This window comes from Heliangelus exortis, chromosome 19 (assembly GCF_036169615.1).
Source record: "Heliangelus exortis chromosome 19, bHelExo1.hap1, whole genome shotgun sequence".
NCBI lineage: Eukaryota > Metazoa > Chordata > Aves > Apodiformes > Trochilidae > Heliangelus > Heliangelus exortis.
This window is the reverse complement of record NC_092440.1, coordinates 12,273,230-12,292,598: the sequence shown is the minus strand read 5'-3', so window position 1 is coordinate 12,292,598 and position 19,369 is coordinate 12,273,230. Positions and strand designations below refer to the sequence as shown.

At 39.4% G+C, this 19,369-nt stretch overlaps 1 protein-coding gene across 4 annotated transcripts in view; it reads left to right on the top strand.

The window, feature by feature from the left end:
- The window catches only part of HECTD4 (HECT domain E3 ubiquitin protein ligase 4), a 71,434-nt gene that overhangs the window by 1,611 nt on the left and 50,454 nt on the right, over positions 1-19,369 (top strand). For all 4 annotated transcript variants that reach the window (XM_071763097.1, XM_071763095.1, XM_071763096.1 and 1 more), the window contains exons 2-11: positions 8,143-8,660; positions 11,114-11,203; positions 11,599-11,729; positions 13,901-14,009; positions 14,633-14,771; positions 15,775-15,945; positions 16,627-16,819; positions 18,139-18,300; positions 18,394-18,507; positions 19,036-19,176. In XM_071763097.1, coding sequence (XP_071619198.1) covers positions 8,143-8,660; positions 11,114-11,203; positions 11,599-11,729; positions 13,901-14,009; positions 14,633-14,771; positions 15,775-15,945; positions 16,627-16,819; positions 18,139-18,300; positions 18,394-18,507; positions 19,036-19,176 — 1,768 coding nt within the window. The remainder of the gene's footprint in view (positions 1-8,142; positions 8,661-11,113; positions 11,204-11,598; positions 11,730-13,900; positions 14,010-14,632; positions 14,772-15,774; positions 15,946-16,626; positions 16,820-18,138; positions 18,301-18,393; positions 18,508-19,035; positions 19,177-19,369) is intronic.

The following is a 19,369-nucleotide window of genomic DNA, read 5'->3' as shown; positions in this document are numbered from 1 at the left end:
CCGTTTCTGTTCTCTGTGATGTGGCACTGGGGATTGGGATGGGAACACTGAGCTGCTCCCATGAAATGGATGTTGGCAAGTATCACATGAACAGGAGGAGAGAGACTTTTAAGGTGGATGACTTATCTCCGGGTCTGTAAACATGGAAGGATTCTCCCTTGTGATCAGAGTCCACCCTGGCAGGCAGAAACATTCAAGAAAATATTTCAGTCCCATTCCATAGTTCTAGAAGCAGCACTGAGTCAGATAACTGTGTTATAATCCTGTGTGCTCCCACAGCATTGCTCACCTTGTATCCCAGGAAAAGAGGAAATCCTTTAAAAAAACCAAACCAAGCACTTGAGCTCTCCAGAATTTGATGTTAGTGCTAGGAATGTCAATGAAATCAGAATTATTTTCAGGATATAGGGATGGAATTAGTGCTATTGTGTCTTGTCCTTTATGACACTTCTATAGTCAGTGTTTCAGCAATCCATTGATTCACATAATTTTTCCTGCTTCAGAGATTTTTTTTTTTTTTCTGTTGTGCATGTTTGTACTGTGAAACTTTAAAAAGTCTTATTTGTTGATTTTGTTTTGTTTTTCTGCTGTGGTACTCATGTTGATCTCTAGTCTTAAGTCACAGAATATTAAAGTATTTTATTTCCTTCCACTGAAAGACTTGATGACCACAAGTGACTTATTTTTCAGACCTTGTTTGTAAAATGTTTTTTATTTTTAGTGTTGAGGGGGGGGTGTCAAAGTGAAATTTCAAGTGGTGTAAATGTAAGTTATTTAGCTCATAACTTTTCTCTGCCTTTTAAATTTTTAATTTTTTTGTTATAATTATTATTATTTTTCTAATAAAGGGCTACCTTGGTAATCTGGGATAGCTTTGAGAAGCCATTTTGTGGAAATAGGTGCATGCATCTTACTGAAGTGTGGCTGTGCCTTCCACTTGCACACTGAATAGCTCATTTGCACTGTTTCTACTCCTACTTGCAATGTAATAAATATATTTGAACATAATCCAAATAGAAATCTCTTGGGATGTGTTATTGGACAAGAACAGGAGATGCTGCAGCTGCTGCTTTGATTAGTAAACTTCTTGTGCTTCATCAGTGGTGGTCAGGACCCTGACTGGATTCCTGATATGATGTGTGTCATTAAAAAATAAAATATACCTAAAAGGATTTTTTTTGGGAGGGTGGAGAGTATAATTTTGTTCTGTTTTGGTTAAATATCTCTTTAAAGAGCTTATTGGTGAATGCTGTCAATGTATCTGGATGTGTTTCCTTTGTCCTTCTGTTCAAAAGTTTTTTCTATTTATAAAAAGGAAGGCAGAAGAAGAAAGGGTACTGGTCTTATGCCAAGAAAAGCTTATGAAAATGTATCATTTTTTAATTTTGACTCCCATACAACTTTTATGTAATTTTTATTTATTTATATATGTCTGTGTGTGTATATATATGGATTTTTTTAATCCCAAAGTGCTAGGTTAGGAAAGTGTTAACCTTCTCTTTCATGTGAAGGTAACTTGCTCAAGAGTATCCTCAGATTTAAAGAGTGTGTGTGGGGCTTTGTTTTTAGCTTTTATGTGATGTAAATGATGCATGCCAACTTCTTAGAGTGTCAGCATATTTACAAATAGTAATTATTACCAAAAAGAGAGGGGGGATTTTTTTTTTTTTTTTTTTTTTTATTTGAGATAATTTTGTGATGAGGTGAGGGAGGAATGGGTTTCCCACTGAAATCTTCTAGCCAGGAGCCCTGGATTAGTTAGTAATTATGCAAGCCTTTGCACCCTTAGAGTCTTCCACACAGAGGAATGACTTTCAAAGTCCAAAGTCTGCTGCTTCTTGGAGACAACCCTGTGTGACTAACAACTGGAGGTGTTGCCATGACATTTTGTCTGCTCTCTGCCCTGGATGTCAATGCCTGCACGGGAGGGACAGCTTAATGGAAGATGAGCTGTTCTTTAATGTGCCAGAATGGAAACTGCAGCCCTCTCAGGATCCTCCCAGCCTAACATCTTGCCCTGAGCCAACAGCCCCTGGGAGCAGGGCAGGAGATACAGCTGAAGGTAGAGCTCAATTAAACCATGTGGTTTTAATCTGCCTGCAAGCCAGAGTCAATATGCTGAGCCTTAGGAGAGCAGCAGCAGTGTCAGGGGATGTGTTAACCCTTGGTAACCTCATAAAGCCAGGCCTGGACAGGGGTTGTTCACACAAAGGATGACACAGACAAAAAAAAAACAACAACCCCACTCACTTGTATCTGGGCAGCTCAGTGTGGTTGGCACATGTTCCTGGTGTCCTCCTTCCATTCCAAGAGGCCTTCTTTGGGATCTTCACATTTGTTTGCTTTAGTTTTAAATTTGCACTCTTGGCAGTTTTTCAGCTAAGTAGTGAGAGGCTCAGTTAGTTTTTTTTGGTTTTTTTTCCCCCCCCTACAAGGAAATAAGAAGGAAGAAAGACAAATCTTCAATGTATAGCCACAGTGGGAAGTGGAACAACCTTATTGTCACTCCATTTCACTCAGAAGCACTCTGTTATATAAAACAGAGAAATAAAATATTTTTGTTTTTCTTAACTCTGTTTTTAAGGTGAAGCTAGAAGTGTATCTCCTACCTCAGCAGCTGTCTGGATCATGTGTATATCTGTGCTCATCTCATGTTCAGACTCTTGCCAGGCTCTTTTAGTGTAGGGCAGAGAATGAGATGCCAGTGGGCAGCCATCACTCTGCACTCTAGATATGTATTTTTAACCAAATGTCAATGTAAAAAAAAAAAAAAAAAAAAATTTTTTTAAAGGTGGTGTCCTTTCCTTTTCCCCCCCAGTATGTTCTGGGATAGCTTTCTAGGGAGAAGTCAATCAGCTGAAGTCCAGTGCTATTGTACCAGGCTGTGCCAGTCCTGTGACTGATTTGTGCTTCCTGTCAAAATGATTTACACTTGCAGGTATCACCTAAACTTGAATCTTTCACCCCTTTTTCCTCATGGACTCCCAGGAACATATTGTCACCCTTCCCTGACTGCTGAAGGAGAGAGTTGTTCCCTAATTATCTAGGTCAGTGCTTCACAAGTCTTGCTGGCTGTGGCCTTCCTTCCATCTACAAGCTTCACCTCTGTCAAGATAAAAATCCCTAATGCCAGCATAAACAATTGACTTTTTCCTAAGTGCCTGACCCCTCCTGGGGTGCTGACCTCCAGCCTGGCAACTCCTGACCCAGGCTTGTAGCTGTCCTGGCCTGCCCTCTGCATCCCCTTCCACTTCACATACTCAACTATTCCTCCTGGGGAGGCTTTCTGGCTTTCAGAGTAACCCCAGATGAAGCTGCTTCTTGAAATTAATACCTCCCAGGAAGATAACCTTAGGAATATGTGCCTGGGCTGTTATGTTTGCCCAGGAGCTGGTGGCATTCTTTCAGAAATTGCTGTAAATATCTTGCTTACCTTCTGAGAAGACTGAAATCTGGGCTGATTTCTTTTTAAGCTCACTTAGAGTGAATAATCTGTGTAAACCACCACCAGTGTGGTGTGTGCTGACCTCCAGCAGAGCTCCTGGAGTTGTCATCAGTTGGCATAAAACAACCTGTTTGAATTTATTACATTTCTGCTATATTTATTACATTCTACCATGCCTCTTGGCTTCTTTGTTTTAAAGGCATGTTTTAAGCTATCCCAGTAGAGAAATATTAGAAAACTTCTTCTAAAGGATGATTTTGTAAAGATGTTTCCCAAATATAGTTCTTTTTACCAACTGCAGCTTAGTTTAGTGATCTGCACTCTGAATGTTTAGAGGATACAGATTTTTCTTTACCTTTTCATCTACTACTGAAATAAGAGCCAAAGAAACATTTCAATAAATGAACAAAGAAACAACATTTTCTATTATAACACTGGTTTGGATTTTTGTTTTGGTTTTTTTTGTGGGTTTCTTTGGTGTGTCTACAGCTTGCCTGTACTCTTTAAGTCATCTCAAATGTCAAGGTTACTTGGTAAACTTGCACAGTTACCAAAATAATGCTTGGTACAGTATTGTGGATGCAGTAGAGGATAGAGTGCTTATTTCTGAGCAAGTCATTAGGTTTCTAGTACTTCCACAAGGGAAAATAGTTCATGCTTTTAGAAGAGTTACTCAAAAGCTGTGCTGCTGCATCCAGAGTTATGAATTAGTAGAGGCTTTGAACAAGGTGATATGATTAAAATTTCCTGAAGCAGAAAAAAATCAGAACAATCTTAACCTGTAGTTTTCAACTGCAACACTAAAAGCAGGATGTGAAGTCTGCAGCAGCTGCTCAGAACCTACAAAAATTTCAATATCCAAGGCATCAGGATGAAAATGTTTGCACATATTTATATATTTTACAAACACAGAGGCGAATCAAAGAGCAGGCTTTCTGGAGGGGTTGGAAAATTGTTTTAAAAGAAATCAAGGCAGTGTTTGCACTCAGACAGCTTCCTACTGCCTGTCTGCAGGAGCTGCCATGAGCAGAAATGCTGGGAGCAGCCTGGTGGGGGGATAGGAAGATGCATACAGTGATGTTTGTGGGGGAAATTTAAACTTTATCTGTTTCCTTAAAACTGTCAATTCTAGTATTAAACTTACAGAATCATCTGTACATTCATTCACTCTTTTTTGTGCATTATTTAATTTGTTTTTCTAGAGACAGCTCAAGTAAACAAGCAGTACTCCCTGCTGCTAGCTCTGTGGTATGAGAGGAATGACCTTAGAGCTGTAATGTGGTGTTGAAAGTAAGGTAGCTGCATTTTTTCGTGCTGTTGTTAAAGATACCTCACTATTCTGAGATTGCTTTTTGTTTTCTCTCTGGTTATTTCCTCCTGTGAGATGGGAATAATACTTGTTTAATACTCAGGGGGGTATTACCCATGTAATTGCTATTGGTAAATGTACCACCATCTTCAAGAAGCTGCTCTCCTTAAGTGTGAAGTTCAGCCAATTTAATTACAGAGAGAAAGAATTAAGTGCTGGTTTGGAGATGTAAAAGCTTTCAGTGGTAATGTGTAACTTTAGGGAAAGATCCACCTTGGTGAGCAGCTTCACTGCTCATCACTTCCCTCTGCAGCCCAACTAAAACTGATGAATGAAACCAGAGCTGGGAAAGCTCCTGCAAAAACTCCTTCTTCATGTCTGTCACTGGCCATGAATTTTCTTCTTTTCCATTCTACCAGCTCCACACGAGGGAACTGGTCTAAGGCAAAAATCTAGCTTAAAAAAAACCCCAAAACCAGAAAAACCCTAACCCTGCAGGCACTACTGCCAGCACGAGGGGCAGGATGAGCAGGGAGGGATTTTAGCCAGAGGAGAAAGCTGCCTTGTAGTGACAGCTCACTTTTAAATTTACTTGATGCAGTCATAAAACCTCAGGCTAAAACTCTTCATGTAGATTAGTGTGTGTTAATTGTAGTACCTGGGGTACTTCCTATCAGCAGAGAACCCCAAGCATTGGCAAATCCATGATCTGAGGGGGGAAGTACCTGGTTAAGGTCATGCAGTTTTTTCAGTACTTCAATAAGATGTGTATGAAAAGGAAAACATCTAAGTTGCTTTGTTTAAAAAAAAAACACAAAACAAACAAACAAAAAAACAAAACAAAAAAAAAAAACAAAAACAAAACAAAACAAAAAACACAAAAAAAAAAAAAAAAAAAAAAAAAAAACAAAACCAAAAAAAACCCCAAAAAAGTCCCATATTGGAACTGTCTTCTAAATCTGCTGTATCTCCTGTATTTCATGTATGGTTAACCCAAATTGGTGCATATTTTTTTTATGACAGACCAAAGCAAAACACTCCTAACAGCTCAGGACAGCCCGTACTATGCTTGTAAAGCAAATTAGAAACTGTGAGATGAGTGAGAAAATAAAACTTCAGTAGGAGAAGGCTTTTCAGCAGCAAATCAGCAAATACTCAACACTGACTTTTTTCTCCTGGTTTATCCAAGACAGAGATGTAGAGAAGTATCAAAGACAAAACATTTCCTCTTCCTCCCAAACTTTGTAACCTGAGGAACAGGAGCCTGAAACACAGTGCCACAACTTTTCCTGACATTAAGCAGAGGCAACATCTGCAGTGTTAAATTATACACAAAATGTGGAGCAACAGTTTAATTAGTTTTTTGTTGATGAGAACTCCCCAAGCATAACACTGGGAACTTAAAAAAATATTGGTCAGGTGCAACTGGAACTCCTCTTTGGTTTTGTTTGTAAGTTGGCTGAAAGAAAGCAATTCTCCTGTGTTTGAATATTTAAACCTCTTGTTTGTTATCACAAAGGGAATTATTAGAAGGGAAAGCCCCCTGAGCTTACCACAACTTCTTTTTTGTGATGCCTTTGTCGTTAGTGTAGCCAAAGAGCAGAGAACTCTTTTCTTCAGCATTTAGCTCTCAAGATGAAAACACTGAGTCTCCTTTTCCTCCTTTTCTGCAGCTTTTTAGCACCTTTTGAAGGTCTCTCAGGTACTTGGTTAAGTTCAAGAACTTTGAAAGCAAAACTGGTTTAGAAAGCGATTGTATCTGTAACAGGAAACAAACATTTTTGAGACAATAGAAAACAAATTAATGTGAGGTAGTTGTTTTAAATGTGTAATATGTGGTTTAAGGACTAATATGCTTAATCTGCATGAGGAAATAAATTGAAAGAGGTTGGTTAGTTTTAAGAAGCTCAATACTAGCATCTCTTCAAGTGTAATTATTATGTGAATTACTTTAAAGTGAAGTTTTCATGACTTTAATGGGAAGTGTTCTACTGAAAAGCTGTTCTGTTGACATTAGCAAGGGTGTTTGCAGAATGGCAGATGTGATTTGGCCTGGAGCATTTTATCAAGCTGTTCAAAACTCTGCAATTAGACCTGGATGTCTATTTTGTATTCTATATGACTGCTGCCTGCAAAAGGACCCAAACAAAACCCCAAACAACCAACACAGGATGAAATTACCCATTGCATCTCTTCATCTCACACATTCCCCTTCCCTTTAAAAAAAAAATTTAAATGAAATGAAGGGAAGCACAACTTTCCAGCATCAAGATGGAGCAAAGAGGGGGTGCTTGGGGGTGGGTGAGATGCAGGCAGAAGCCCTTTGGACACTGGAGTTTGAAGGGTCAGAAGGTGTTTGGCTCCTTGCTTTCCTTGAGGCTGCTATAGTGAAGTGGCTTTGCTGATCTCAGCTGTTGTGTACAGTAGGGACAAAAGTTTTCTGTAATTTACCTAAAATCCTGAGTTCTTTAAGCACCAGCCTGGGTACTGATCCATAAATCTGTTCCTTTCTGTCATGGTTTGCTTGTTTTCAGTCGTTCCAGCTTTACTTAGAAGTGCCAGAAAGGCTCCTTTCTTCTGTCTGAAATGATGATGATGATGAGATTTTTAGGTTTTTAGACTATGGCAGCAGCTGGAAATATTTTGAGAAAGATGGAGCTGAGTGCAATCTGATAAAATTGAGGACTGAAAAAACCAGGGGAGGGTGAGTGTGTGACAGAAGTCTTGGTTCAGTTTAGAGAGGTGGTTGGTAGGTTTGAAAAGCTGTAAAACTAGAACATAAATGTTCCTATTACAAAATCTTGTTGACCTGTTAGTTCCCATAGAAGGGATCAAAACTCAGCCCCTGGGACCCCTCCACCCTCTTGCTCCTTTTGAAGTTTTTAGCAAAATTGCCTCGATTACAAAATAAAAATGCTCGAGGAGAGCTGAGTCTTTATTTTCAAAAATACTAATTCTTATGTGTTTTTCTTTGTAATCTGTATTGTTTTAGCATCATGATTGGAAGTCTGACAATCTCTGCCAGCCAAGCCCAGGCCTCAGAGGTGATGCTGCTGCAGGAGGAGCAGACTCCATGCCATGCACAGGCTCTTTGGCCTCTAGTATAGCTTTATTTGTGCCCAGAAATTTAATACTACTAATGATAACGATAAACAATTTTTTAAATATTGAATCATGGAATAATTTGGGTTGGAAGGGACCTCTTAAAGCCATCTAGTCCAACCCCCTGCAAGAAGCATCCTCAGCTACATCCCCAGGCTGCTGTACATCTGCTGATCCAGAAGTCACCCTACGGGCACACATTACATCCCCTCCCCCCCTCCTCCTTAAAAAAAAAAAAAAAGAAAAAGAAAACCCGTCTAAATGCCAACTTTTCCCTGCTTTGCAGATCCTGACATTTGAGACCAAGAACCCGAGGGAGCTGGCGGAGCGGTTGCGGTCGGTGTGCGGGAACCAGAGCAACGCCTACGCCCGGCTGCTGGAGTACCGGCTGAACGCGCTGCGGGGGCTCTGGAACGCCCAGCGCCAGCTCGCCCTGGAGGAGCAGCACGACCGGGAGAGCTCGGGGGATGAGGAAGCGCTGAGCTTGCTCAAACGTCAGGGCTTGTTGCAGCAGCCTGAGCAGGCGCCGTTTACCTCCCGCATGGGGCTCCTGTTGGTCTTCCCCCTCATTCAGTCTCAAAGCAGAACAGACCCTTCTCTCTGTAACATAACTGCTGAGGTGCTATTGAATTGCCTTCGGGACTGCCAGCCTTTGAGTCTGACCAAGGAGCCAGCTGACTGCCTCAATGGGATCGAGGCTTTGCTCTGCTCCTGGCTGGAAGACACTTCTGCTTCGGGCCAACAGATTCCCTATAAGCAAAGAGAAAATGCTGCTGCTGCCCTGGTTGCCTTGGCTTGTGCAAGGTAAGGAAGTTGCTGAAAGGACACGTGGTGGATGTTGGTAATAAGTGTTCAGCATTATTGGTGATAAATGTTCAATGTTATTGGTAATAAGTGTTCAACCTTTAAATACTCAAATATAAGAATCCAAAATGATGTGAGTGCACTGTCACTACTAAATTTGGGGTTGCATTAGTCTTTCTGCTATGTAAATGTTGGGTTGGAAAGGGTGAAGCTGAGAAGCTAAGCCTTTATTTTTTTGTGTGTATTTAGCATATGTAAAAGCAGAAGTATCTAGGTTAGAAAGGCTCTTGTACATATTGCTGCTTCTACTGCAGGGATCTGTTCTAGGAATGGTTCCAAATGTTTCTGTCGTGGGGGGAAAGTTGTCTCTTCCCTTTGTGCTGCCCCTTTAATCCTGGAGGTTGTGCTTCTTCATTTGGCTGTAGAAGGCATCACTGCCAAGTTTCAGAGCAATTAATTTCAGATTTCAGTGTTGTCTGTGAAACATCTGGAGGTATTTTTTCATTTCTTTGCCAAGAAGAGCTCATCCAGTGCAGGCTGACCTATCCTGTGGCCTGCGTGGGTTTAGGATGGCATTAGGTGACTGAGGACAAAATGGCCATAATAATTTTATTAAAAACTTACTCTTCTTAGGGGATGGGGCTTGGGGAGAAGGGGAGGAGTGTGGGGAACTCAGCCATATGAACGTGGGTCGAAAGGCAGGAGCTGCCTCCTGGAAATCTTGGCTTTATTGTTTCTCAGATTGCAGTCTTGTCTGTCAAGTTTAGCTCTGCTTCAAGATGTTGAAGCTCTCAGTAGATGTCATGATTTGCTTTGGGAAAAGATTTATGGAGATGAAAACCACTTAATTTCTAGTGTACTTGTTCTAATGAAGTCAATGAGGAGCCTACTGTATGTGGCAAACTCCTCTGCACTGACAACTGCCTGATCTAAAAGGCAATGTGCTTGAACATAGCTCAGATAAATTGGATTTGATAAACACAAGCTCATTTATTTTTTTTCCAGATGTCAGTTTTCAGGAAATATGGGATGTTCTTTTGCAGCTGAAAGAGCTAAATTTCAAATACAGCTTTTAAAATGAAGGTTGATCTTACATATTCTTTGCAAATCTGTTTTGCATTGCATACCTATGGAAGCCTTGATTTTTTTTTTCCTTTAAATTTGAAGTCATGTGTTGGGTACCTTTTTGAAGAAGTTGTCTTCAAAATGAGGCTATTCTTGAGGTTCCTAGTTGCAATCTTGGATGCTTCATATTCCAGAGAATAAACCAAGAGGATGAATATTGCTTTAAAGAATTAATTGAGGTGCTTTGAAGTATTTGGTGTCCATTTTCTCCAAGCTGAGGTTGATGGGTGAAGAGCTGAAAATGCCAGTGAGGAAAACAGGGTTTGGGGCTTGGAGGAGGAGATGCTGTTAGGAAGTTAGCTGAGACTGCCCATGTGTGACAGAAAGCAAAAACCTGTATGCAGCAGGGTGGATGGAAAAGATCTCTTCAATTGATCAGTCAGGCTTCTGGAGAAATCAATTCATAACTATTATCATGGCTGAGAGACAGTCAGGATTCTTGTCTTTAGCAAGGCTGTCATGCCTGGAAATTAAGCCCCCAGGATGTTCAGAAAATGACTTCTTCCTAACACCCATGACCTTTAAAACCAGAAACTGTAAAATAAAATTTTTAAAGACCTCTGTATTTCTACAAAAAGCAGGCAATTTTCCAGTTTATTAACACAGAGATTTCAGACTGTCCAAAAAAAAAAGTATTCAACTCATGAATGAACAAGAATTCTAATTAGAGTTACAAATTCCATCTGTTTGTAAATATCACAATAAAGTTTTAAAGCAACACTTTTAGGCAGCATGAAAAACAAATCCTACCTAGGTTTAATTTTGTTTTCAGAAATATCTAGTGCTAGTATACATTTAAATGCATCCTTTCAGTAGGGGAAGAGCTTCCAACTCTGTGTTTGGGAGAAAAATCATCAGATTTTTGACAATTATTTAGTTTGATATTTTCATTTTTAGTCAAGAAAGCCATCTTTAGCTATGACTGCAGCAAATCTTGCTAATGCTCTGTCTGAGCCCCTCTGAGATCCACAGATTGCATTTGATGATCTAAATATAATTAATCACCTACAGAAAATATTGAAAGCAGCTGTAATAAATGCAGGACTGAGGGTTTTTATCACATGCCTAGATGGCCTTTAATGTCCACGTTCTTCCAAAAAAACAGCATGGCTTAGCCCAGCAGTTTGTCAGCATTCTTCCTTTATCTTACCCTCTCTTCACTCACTTCACAAAAGAATGAAAATCATCCAGGAAAGAAATACAAATTAGAAATGAAGCTTGATGACCTATCTTGGATATTCTCTCTTTATGGCACTGGGTGCTGTTATCTGTGTGTTGAGTCTTGTTTCAACAGAAATCTTTAATTCCTGTTTTTCTTATCCTTTTAGAGGGTCGCTGAAAACCTTTGTTCACACAGTGCATCTGTTACAGAAACAAACTGATCTGGGATCCTTGCCTGTGGCTGATGTGCTCTACAGGTTTGTTGTGATTTTTTTTTTTCTTTGTTTTTTCCTCATTGTAGCACTTTTACATCAGTGAAAATGTGTAAGTGCATTTGCAGATTAATGGCTTTATGTTGTGATTTAAAAGCCTTCAGTGTTATTGAAAGCTTTAGGAAAGATCGAAATTTATTCGATTGCAGGAGGCAGACATTAGAAAGTCAAATCTAAAAGGACCTACTAATTAGATTTGGGGTATTAAGTTTTTTTTAATTAAGTATTAATTTTTTTTAATTAAGTATTGACGACTCCTTTAAGTGGCTTATGAGCTCTGAGAGAATCATTACTTAAAAGATAGCTGCGTCGTCTTAACTTTTGATTTAGTTTTTGCTGTCACTGTTCTCTCTGCATCTTCTTTTATTTTCTGCTTAAAGGTTGTTGCTTTTGGAGGGAGGACCTGGATCACCCTCTTGTTTGCTTGGAGGAAAGCATATAGTGTCCTGGGGCTTTGAGGACATGTTACCTGCCCCTGATGCCAACACGAGTTCCAGCAGTGAAAGTAAAGGTGAATTATTTCATGACTGTCAGAAGGGGAGGAAAAGATGCTTTTTTTTTTTTTTTTTTTGTGGTGATTATTGTTTCTAAAAGAAGGTGAAGCTTTGGAGTGGGAAAGGGTATCACTGTTGGAAGGAATGTAAGAGCAAGGAGTGGACAAACCAAACCACTGAAAGATGAAGGGGTTTAGAAGGACCCATCTGGAGAGAAGTGGGCATCAACTGGAGTGTCTTGAAACCTGATAAGTTGTGAGAGGGGAAAGGAGCAGCTGTCTGGGCATTTTCTTGTTTTGGTCTGTACATTCAGAACTGAAGGTCTGGAAATTGTCCTGATTTACAGGAGAATTAAATTGTTTACATTGCTTGGCTTGTGATACCCGTTCTCATTAGGTTCATCCAACTAGGTATGTAAATTATTTGTTTGCTTTTTTAAAGTTAGATCAGATAGAAAAATAATATCTATCTTTAAATGAACAGGGTAAATCTGAACTCTGGTGTATTAATGATAGTGTGGCCTATAATTTTTAAAAATACAAAATAATAATGTTCAGAAGAGTCTTCCTTTTTGGTTGTTGAAGGCCAGATGCTATTTTAACTTGCTTAGTAACTTGGTTGTAGGAAACAAAAGCAGTTGAACAGTGATCCTTCCTGACTTGAAGTGGAATTTTGCAGAGGTCAAACTGAGTTTGGATACTGTGCACTCATTAGTCTTTAAGTAAGCATAATTTTTTTTGTCCTGGGCAGTATCACTGCATTCAGTAGATGGCTGTCACTGGCAGAGGTTTATTTTTAAAAGTGCAAGTTCATTGGTTTGTTTTTTTTTTTTCCCTTTCCCTATTCTATTTTGTTTCTGTCCAATCTGCTTTGTGTGTTCTTTTTTTATACTTTCATTTGGTTGGGTTTTTTCCCCCCTCTGAATGAACTCTTAGTGCTTTGTTTGCATATTATTTTTGCAGTAAATGAGAGTGTTCACATTACTTCAGAAATATTAGTTCAGGCTATGACTTCTCATCAAGTTTAATGCAGGGCTTAGGAATTTACAAATTTGAGTTGTCATTTTAGGCTATCTGCAAATTTATTAAAGACAACTCTGTTTTGAAGAGGTGTTTCCCTCTCTCTGCCTGACTGCTCAGCTTGACTGGGCTGCTTTACTGACATCCCTGTCACAAGGCTGTGCCCTGTGTGCCCAGTCCTGATTGTTAATTATTACTACTTTGTGAGTGGAAAGCTGCATTAGGAATACATTTTGTCTTAAATTAACAGTGGTCAGAGGTTTAAGGGTCTGTTCAGCAGCTTTAAAAGAAGCAGAGAATTGTAGCAGAGATCAAGGCTCTGTATTAGATTATTCCTTCCCCACAAACAGTCTGTCATGACCAGAAAGGCTTCAGAGCCACAAGCCTTGCTTGCATTTGATCTTGCTGCCAGTTCTGTGCAGCATTACCTGTTGCAAAAGCAGAAAAGAATGGTCCTCTGCTCCTTTGTGTCATTCTGAAGGCATTTAATAGCAAATACTCAAGTTGGTTTATGTTTCAGTCAAGGAATTTTCCACTTGAAATGAGCTCAGTTGAACTGTCCCGTGTTCCTGAGCATGGTTGGCTATGCTAGTCTGGTTCCTACTGGTTTTATGGTTTTATAGTTTATAGTGTGAAGAAAAAAAGCAAATTCAAAGTTACTAGTTGTGGGCTTTTTGGTTTTTTGGTTTTTTTTGCAGTAGCAGGTTTAGCTGTAATACCCAAAGAGCAGTCTGAAATGAGAATGTGAGACAGGAAGGAGTTATGCAGAGTGGATGATGGTCTCTTTAAATGATAAAAAAACAGTGCTAATGTCATTTATTGTCTCAAAAGAGAGGCTGTGTGACTAGCACCTTATTCTTGCTCATTTATTTGGCAGCAGCAGGAGATGTGAATAGCCCCAAGTATTGGTAGGAGGGAGTGAGGCAGCATCTGGGCATCTCTGGAAGGCTGGAAAGAGATGCTGTGAGAAGAGGGCCCTCTGGCAGTGTCACAGCAGCTCTTTGAACACCAAATAATAAATTCAATATTAAACCCATGGTTGTGACCTCAGTACTGGCCTGTGATGAGCATCTGTGGGGGTTCAGTTGCTGTCCCAGAGGTGCAGTGAGCAGGGGGAATTCCCAGGACAATCTCAGAGCTGTCCCTGCTCTCTTTTCTCCCCCATTCAGACGCAGACTTGGGGCGCTGCCTCGCAGCAGATGGGCTCTACCTTTACACAACCAATTCAGTGGGCAGAGGAATAAGCAAATTAGGATCTGGATTACATGGCACTTTGAGGTAAGTGACAGCTGAATGTTTGCTGTTCTGCAGATCTGTCTTAATAAATTATTTTTTTTTTTGTAAACCTCTCTAAGATGTAGAGTAGAGCATGTTGTGCATTTTCGTTATGGGGTTTGGTTTTAATGCTCTGGCTTGCTGCAGTTCTGCTTGAGTATGTTTTCTCTACAGTTGTAGAATAATTTAGGTTTGAAAGGGACCTCTGGAGGCTATTTACTCCAACCTCCTGCAAAGAGGTGCACTCCCAGAATGGAGGAAGTGGGTTTATTCTTTGCTGAGAGGATATACTAAATTTTTGTGACCTTCTTATTCATAGTTGTACTGTTGCTGAATTTGTAAGTATTTGTCTTCTAATTATGTCCTTCATTATATAAATTATCAGTGGAGCTGTGAGGCTCTGCACCTCCTTGCTGCTTTATAGCTTGAAAGTCATGAGGCTATGAAAAATTCTGAGCTTGTGCTTCAAGTCATTTCAAGTAGAAATTGCTGCCTTCCCCCGACCTGAATTTCAGCTCAGTCAAAGTTCAGGAATGTGGTTGCAAGTTGTTCTTAGAAAGTAAAACAAACAAAGAAGAACAGCACAGGGTTCTAAAGAATTGTAATACTCTGCCTTTTTTTGCCAGAGGTTTTGTGTACTGCCGGAATGAGGAGCTGGAGCCTGGGTGGGTTGCTTTTGGCAACAGCAAACTGCTCCATCGCCCTGTGTCCTTTGATAATAAACCTCACTCCCTTTTCCAGGTGGTGGATCAGCATACCCTTCAGGTAAAGGGAACAGCTCGTGGCAGAGTTGTAGTAGAGTAAGAAAATTATCTTGATTAATCACAATCATTCCTAGCTTTGATTGGATTTATCCTTGAAGTCTTTTTAATTATGAAACTGCCTTTTTATAGACCCCCACTGAAAGCATTGCATGATGAAACTTACTATGTTATAGATATTATGTTAGATAGATATAGATATTATGTTATAGATATTACTGTTTCCATGCATTAGTGTGTGTATACATGTATAGGTACCTGGGTTTATATATAAATGTATGTATATAGGCTGAGGTTGTGCTATATGATGACTGTGTTGTGGGCTTGAGCATAGTGTGATCCTGTTGTTAAACAACAGCAAAAAGGACTTGGACTCAAACTGAAAAAAAATCTTCCTGAGCAGCTCATTGTTCTTAAACTGTACCAAAATTACAAAATCCAGGTACTGTTTCTGATCAAATTGTGTTTTGTAGATAAACAACTGGATACTTTCTTTTTTTTTTCTTCTTTCTTTTCTTTTTTTTTTCTTTTTTTTTTTCTTTTTTTTTTTCTTTTTTTTTTTTTCTTTCTTTTTTTTTTTTTTTCCTGTCCTGTTTTTAACATGGATATGCACCTTTATGTCCTGAAACTGATACTTTTTGGATTCCCCTTTTCTTCCAAAGTTTCAAGTAACATTTCAGAGAAGCTGCAGAAAGTAGATAACTCTTTAGCATGTGTATTTTCCTTATGGTGCTGTGGTTATGCTCTCAATCATTGCAGAGGAGATGATCCTTTTATTTTCAGATATGTTAAATGTTTGGATATGTAAATTGATTTGTAGGCAGTAGATCCACTTGGTAAACATCACAGTTTGTACCAGATAAATGTAATAGTATTATTATGTCCAAAATTAAGCCTCTTCTGGTCTGGCTGCACTTGATCTTATGCATTTATTTTTTAGTATCCTTTTAATACTCCTAAAACCAGACTTCAAAATATGAACTGCTAAGGTGCTCTCCTTCTCCCAGGTGTGTCAGATAATCCCAATGCCAGTCAATCACTTCCCAGTTGGCAGTACCATGACCACAGTGCACCTTTCTTCAGATGGCACATACTTCTACTGGATTTGGTCTCCTGCAAGCCTCAATGAAAAAACACCAAAAGGCCACTCAGTCTTTATGGATATTTTTGAACTTATAGTAAGCAAATTCTGTTTTTTCTCTGACTCTGGAGTTGGTAGTGTGGCTGCTGCTTCATGAAATAGCAGCATTTTCAAATCCATGTGTTAGGTTTGGTTATTGGTCTCTGTAGGCTGAACAGATGTTTGTGATGTCTTTAGGAAATAATTTTGAGCAGAAAAGTACTGAGTGGGATGATGGAGCTAGAAATGGAAGGCTGTAGTATTGCAGCTTCTGGAAAATGCCTGGTGCTGTAAATCAGACCTTGTCTTCATTAAGAGATGGATTCTTCAGTAACACAGCCCCTGAAGTTTATTGTCTAAGAAAATCACTGTTTACCCTTTTCTTTGGCTGGGAAGTTATGTAGAGGCCTCTTTTCACTAAACTCGCCAGTGAAACATCATTAAGGATACAGGGAGATTAAATATTTGTAAGTAGAGCTTCATAAATAAGATTGTGAGAAGCAGTTCTGTCTTTGGGGACAGACAAAACAAAGGGTTCTGTATTGAACCACAGAGTCCTAAACAACAAATATTCACCTCTCTATAACACCTTTTTTTGTAAGAAATATTTTCCAGCAGAGTTAGAGTTTAAGCCTGTATCCCTACTTGATACATTGAGCTGTTGAATTTTACTGTTCTGCTGAGGTCATCAGTCTCCTACCAAGTATCTAAAAGTATTTTTTTCCCTCCATATCAATAGGTAGAAAATGGCATCTGTATAGCAAATCCTCTGCAGGAACGCATCATATTAATGAGAAAAGAGGGGGAATCTGCAAAGAGTATAAATGAGATGCTCCTGAGTAGGCTCTCAAGGTACCGAGCTTCCCCATCAGCAACCCTGGCAGCTCTCACTGGCTCCACCATCTCCAATACACTGAAGGAGGACCAAGCAGGTCAGAAGAGGTTTTACTCACTCAATTTTTCATAGTTTGTTTCTTAACACACTTAATATCAGTCCTACTCTTTACTAACCTCTTAGGACATGATTAAAAAAAGTGTGTAATTTTTTTTTTCCAAAATGTCTTTGAATTATATATATATATTTTTTTTTTTCACTATTTGCTAAATGAATTGCAAGTTCCTTTGTTAAATTAGGCACTGATTGTGAAAAAACTGAGCAGAATACTTGTAGCACCCTTTTCCCCTCCTTTTTCATATTCAGTTTATGCCACACATGATCAGACTGGTGATTGCATTTCTCTGCTCAACTGGGCTTCTAATTGTTGTGTAAAAATAGAAGGAATTCATGTTTTGCAGTTGAGCTGAATATTATAAATTGAAGGTGATTTTGCTTTTTTGAGGTAAATTTGCAAACTGTTGGCATATTCTTTTCTGGCCTGCCTGAAATTACCCAGGTTAATGAGGAAATCCTGAATGAACAGCACTGATGGCTTTCAGGATGTTCTGTACCTCTGTGAGATTGGTCTTAAGATGCTACTCAGTTTATCCTGAATTAATTCTCATCTTCCTTCATAATTTCATGAGTTTTCTTTCTTCAGTTTTAAACAATGAGAGGTATTTCCATAAAAATACACAGGGAATTGATAAGCTTACAGGGGAACTGGCAAAGAGGGAGCTTGAAGAGCTATTTTAAAGGCAATGTTATGCCAGTTGACAACTAGAGTGCTACAGAAGAAAAAGAATAAGTGGTTATTCTTGGATAATTCTTTAGTCAGTGCTCAGGAAAGTGTTGATCAGCTGTGGAAGGAGCTGGATCATTATGACTGAATAAGTTTTGTGTGGAGCAGGAGAACTTAAAATAGTCAGTGCGTAGTGAATCTCCAGTGATGTCTCTGTTCTGAGATTCCTTGGCTCTGAGGTTCTGCTTTCAATCTGTTTATCCCCATACAATGCTTAAAACAGTTTTGTTTATACTTAAATGTTAGGCTCCAGATTTTCCTGGTTTGGAAACTAGAGATTACTGTATTTTTGTTTGTGGTTTGTTTTGTTTGGTTTTTTTTAAAGATGTTCTCTTAGCTAAATAACCTGTGAAACTGCTTGAATCCTTCTTGAGGCTTCATGCTGAATGTGTGGGATTCTGACACTTCTCCTTTATACAACTCCTAAATGCTGCAAAATGCACCTTAAGTGGATTTCCATATTGATCCCTTTGAAGCCCTAAATATAAATCTGCCTCGTTTGCTGATAAAAGGCAGAGTATTGAATGTTCTGGAGAAAAAGGTGTTTTATATTTTCCTGTTCAACACTTCAGCTGCAAACACAAGCTGTGGGCTGCCACTGAAGATGTTGAGGAAGACCCCAATCTACACATGTGGGACATACCTGGTGATGTTGGTCCCCCCCCCAGGTGGATCAGGGAGCTCTGCAACACGCTCACTCTTTGGGGGAACAAGTGCTTTGTCATCCTTAAAAAGTAAGCCAGATGGATTTGTGGCTGGGTTTAAGGCTTTGGTTTGCTGAAGGAAAATAAACTCAGAAATTTATTGGAGACTTTTTTTCTCTGTAGTTCTGGCTTCAAGCTTGGTGTTCAACATTTCGGATGGGCAGTTCACCAGCAGAGCAGATCTCATTGATGCTGCAGGAAGTTCACTTGGACGTGGTGCTCTAGTTCCAGGACTTGGTAAGACACAAATCTCTTTTCTGGGAATATTTCAGAACTAGATATATATCCATCCCTTTGGTTTTAAGGAATCTTATCTGGATTTTAATGTGCAGTAAGCAGCTCAGCAGCTGGGGGTGGGTTTCACATCTGTGGTGAAATTTTGTAAATTTAATGTTTTTGAAAGTTCAGCATCCCCTGAGGGAATTTCCAGTGCTTTGCTTTTGCAGTTTCAGCTGCACAGAAGCTCAGGAAAAATGTTTTCTGAAGCAGAAAACAATCTTGAAAGATTGCTTAGGCTGTAAGGTGCTGCAAAGTTCCAAACTTAGCCTCATGTTTGAAAATGCATACATGGAGATATTTCTGCTTCAGCCTTTGTTAAGGATTCTCCTTTTAATGTTTTTCATTCCAGTGCATTGCTATTAATTGTTGTCACCTGGCAGAGAACTCCTCCAGCAAATAATTTGGGGTCATATCTGCCATAAAAATACTTCAGTCTGCTTTTCTAACAAATATTTTAGAACTTGATGTGCAAAATATTTTCCCCAGGTGCTTGTTATGATACCATGAATAACATGATATGGACCTGCTCCAATGATTACATTGATCAGTGGTGCAATCCTGGGAATCAGGCATTCCACTGTGTCTGTCAGAGACTGGGAGTGAGCCATGTCATCACAGAGCCCAAAGGTGAGCTTACAAGTCAGCATTTTACACAAAGTGGAGGTGAAATGTGTGGTGATCACAGAATAAATACTCAGAAACTACCTCGTGAAGCTGTTAAAAGTTCAGTTCATTCTTGAGCAGGTGTTTATAAATCTTGCTCGTGGTTTGCCTTCCCTTTAAGAAAGGAAAAAGCACAAAGCAAGATGGTTTGGGAAGC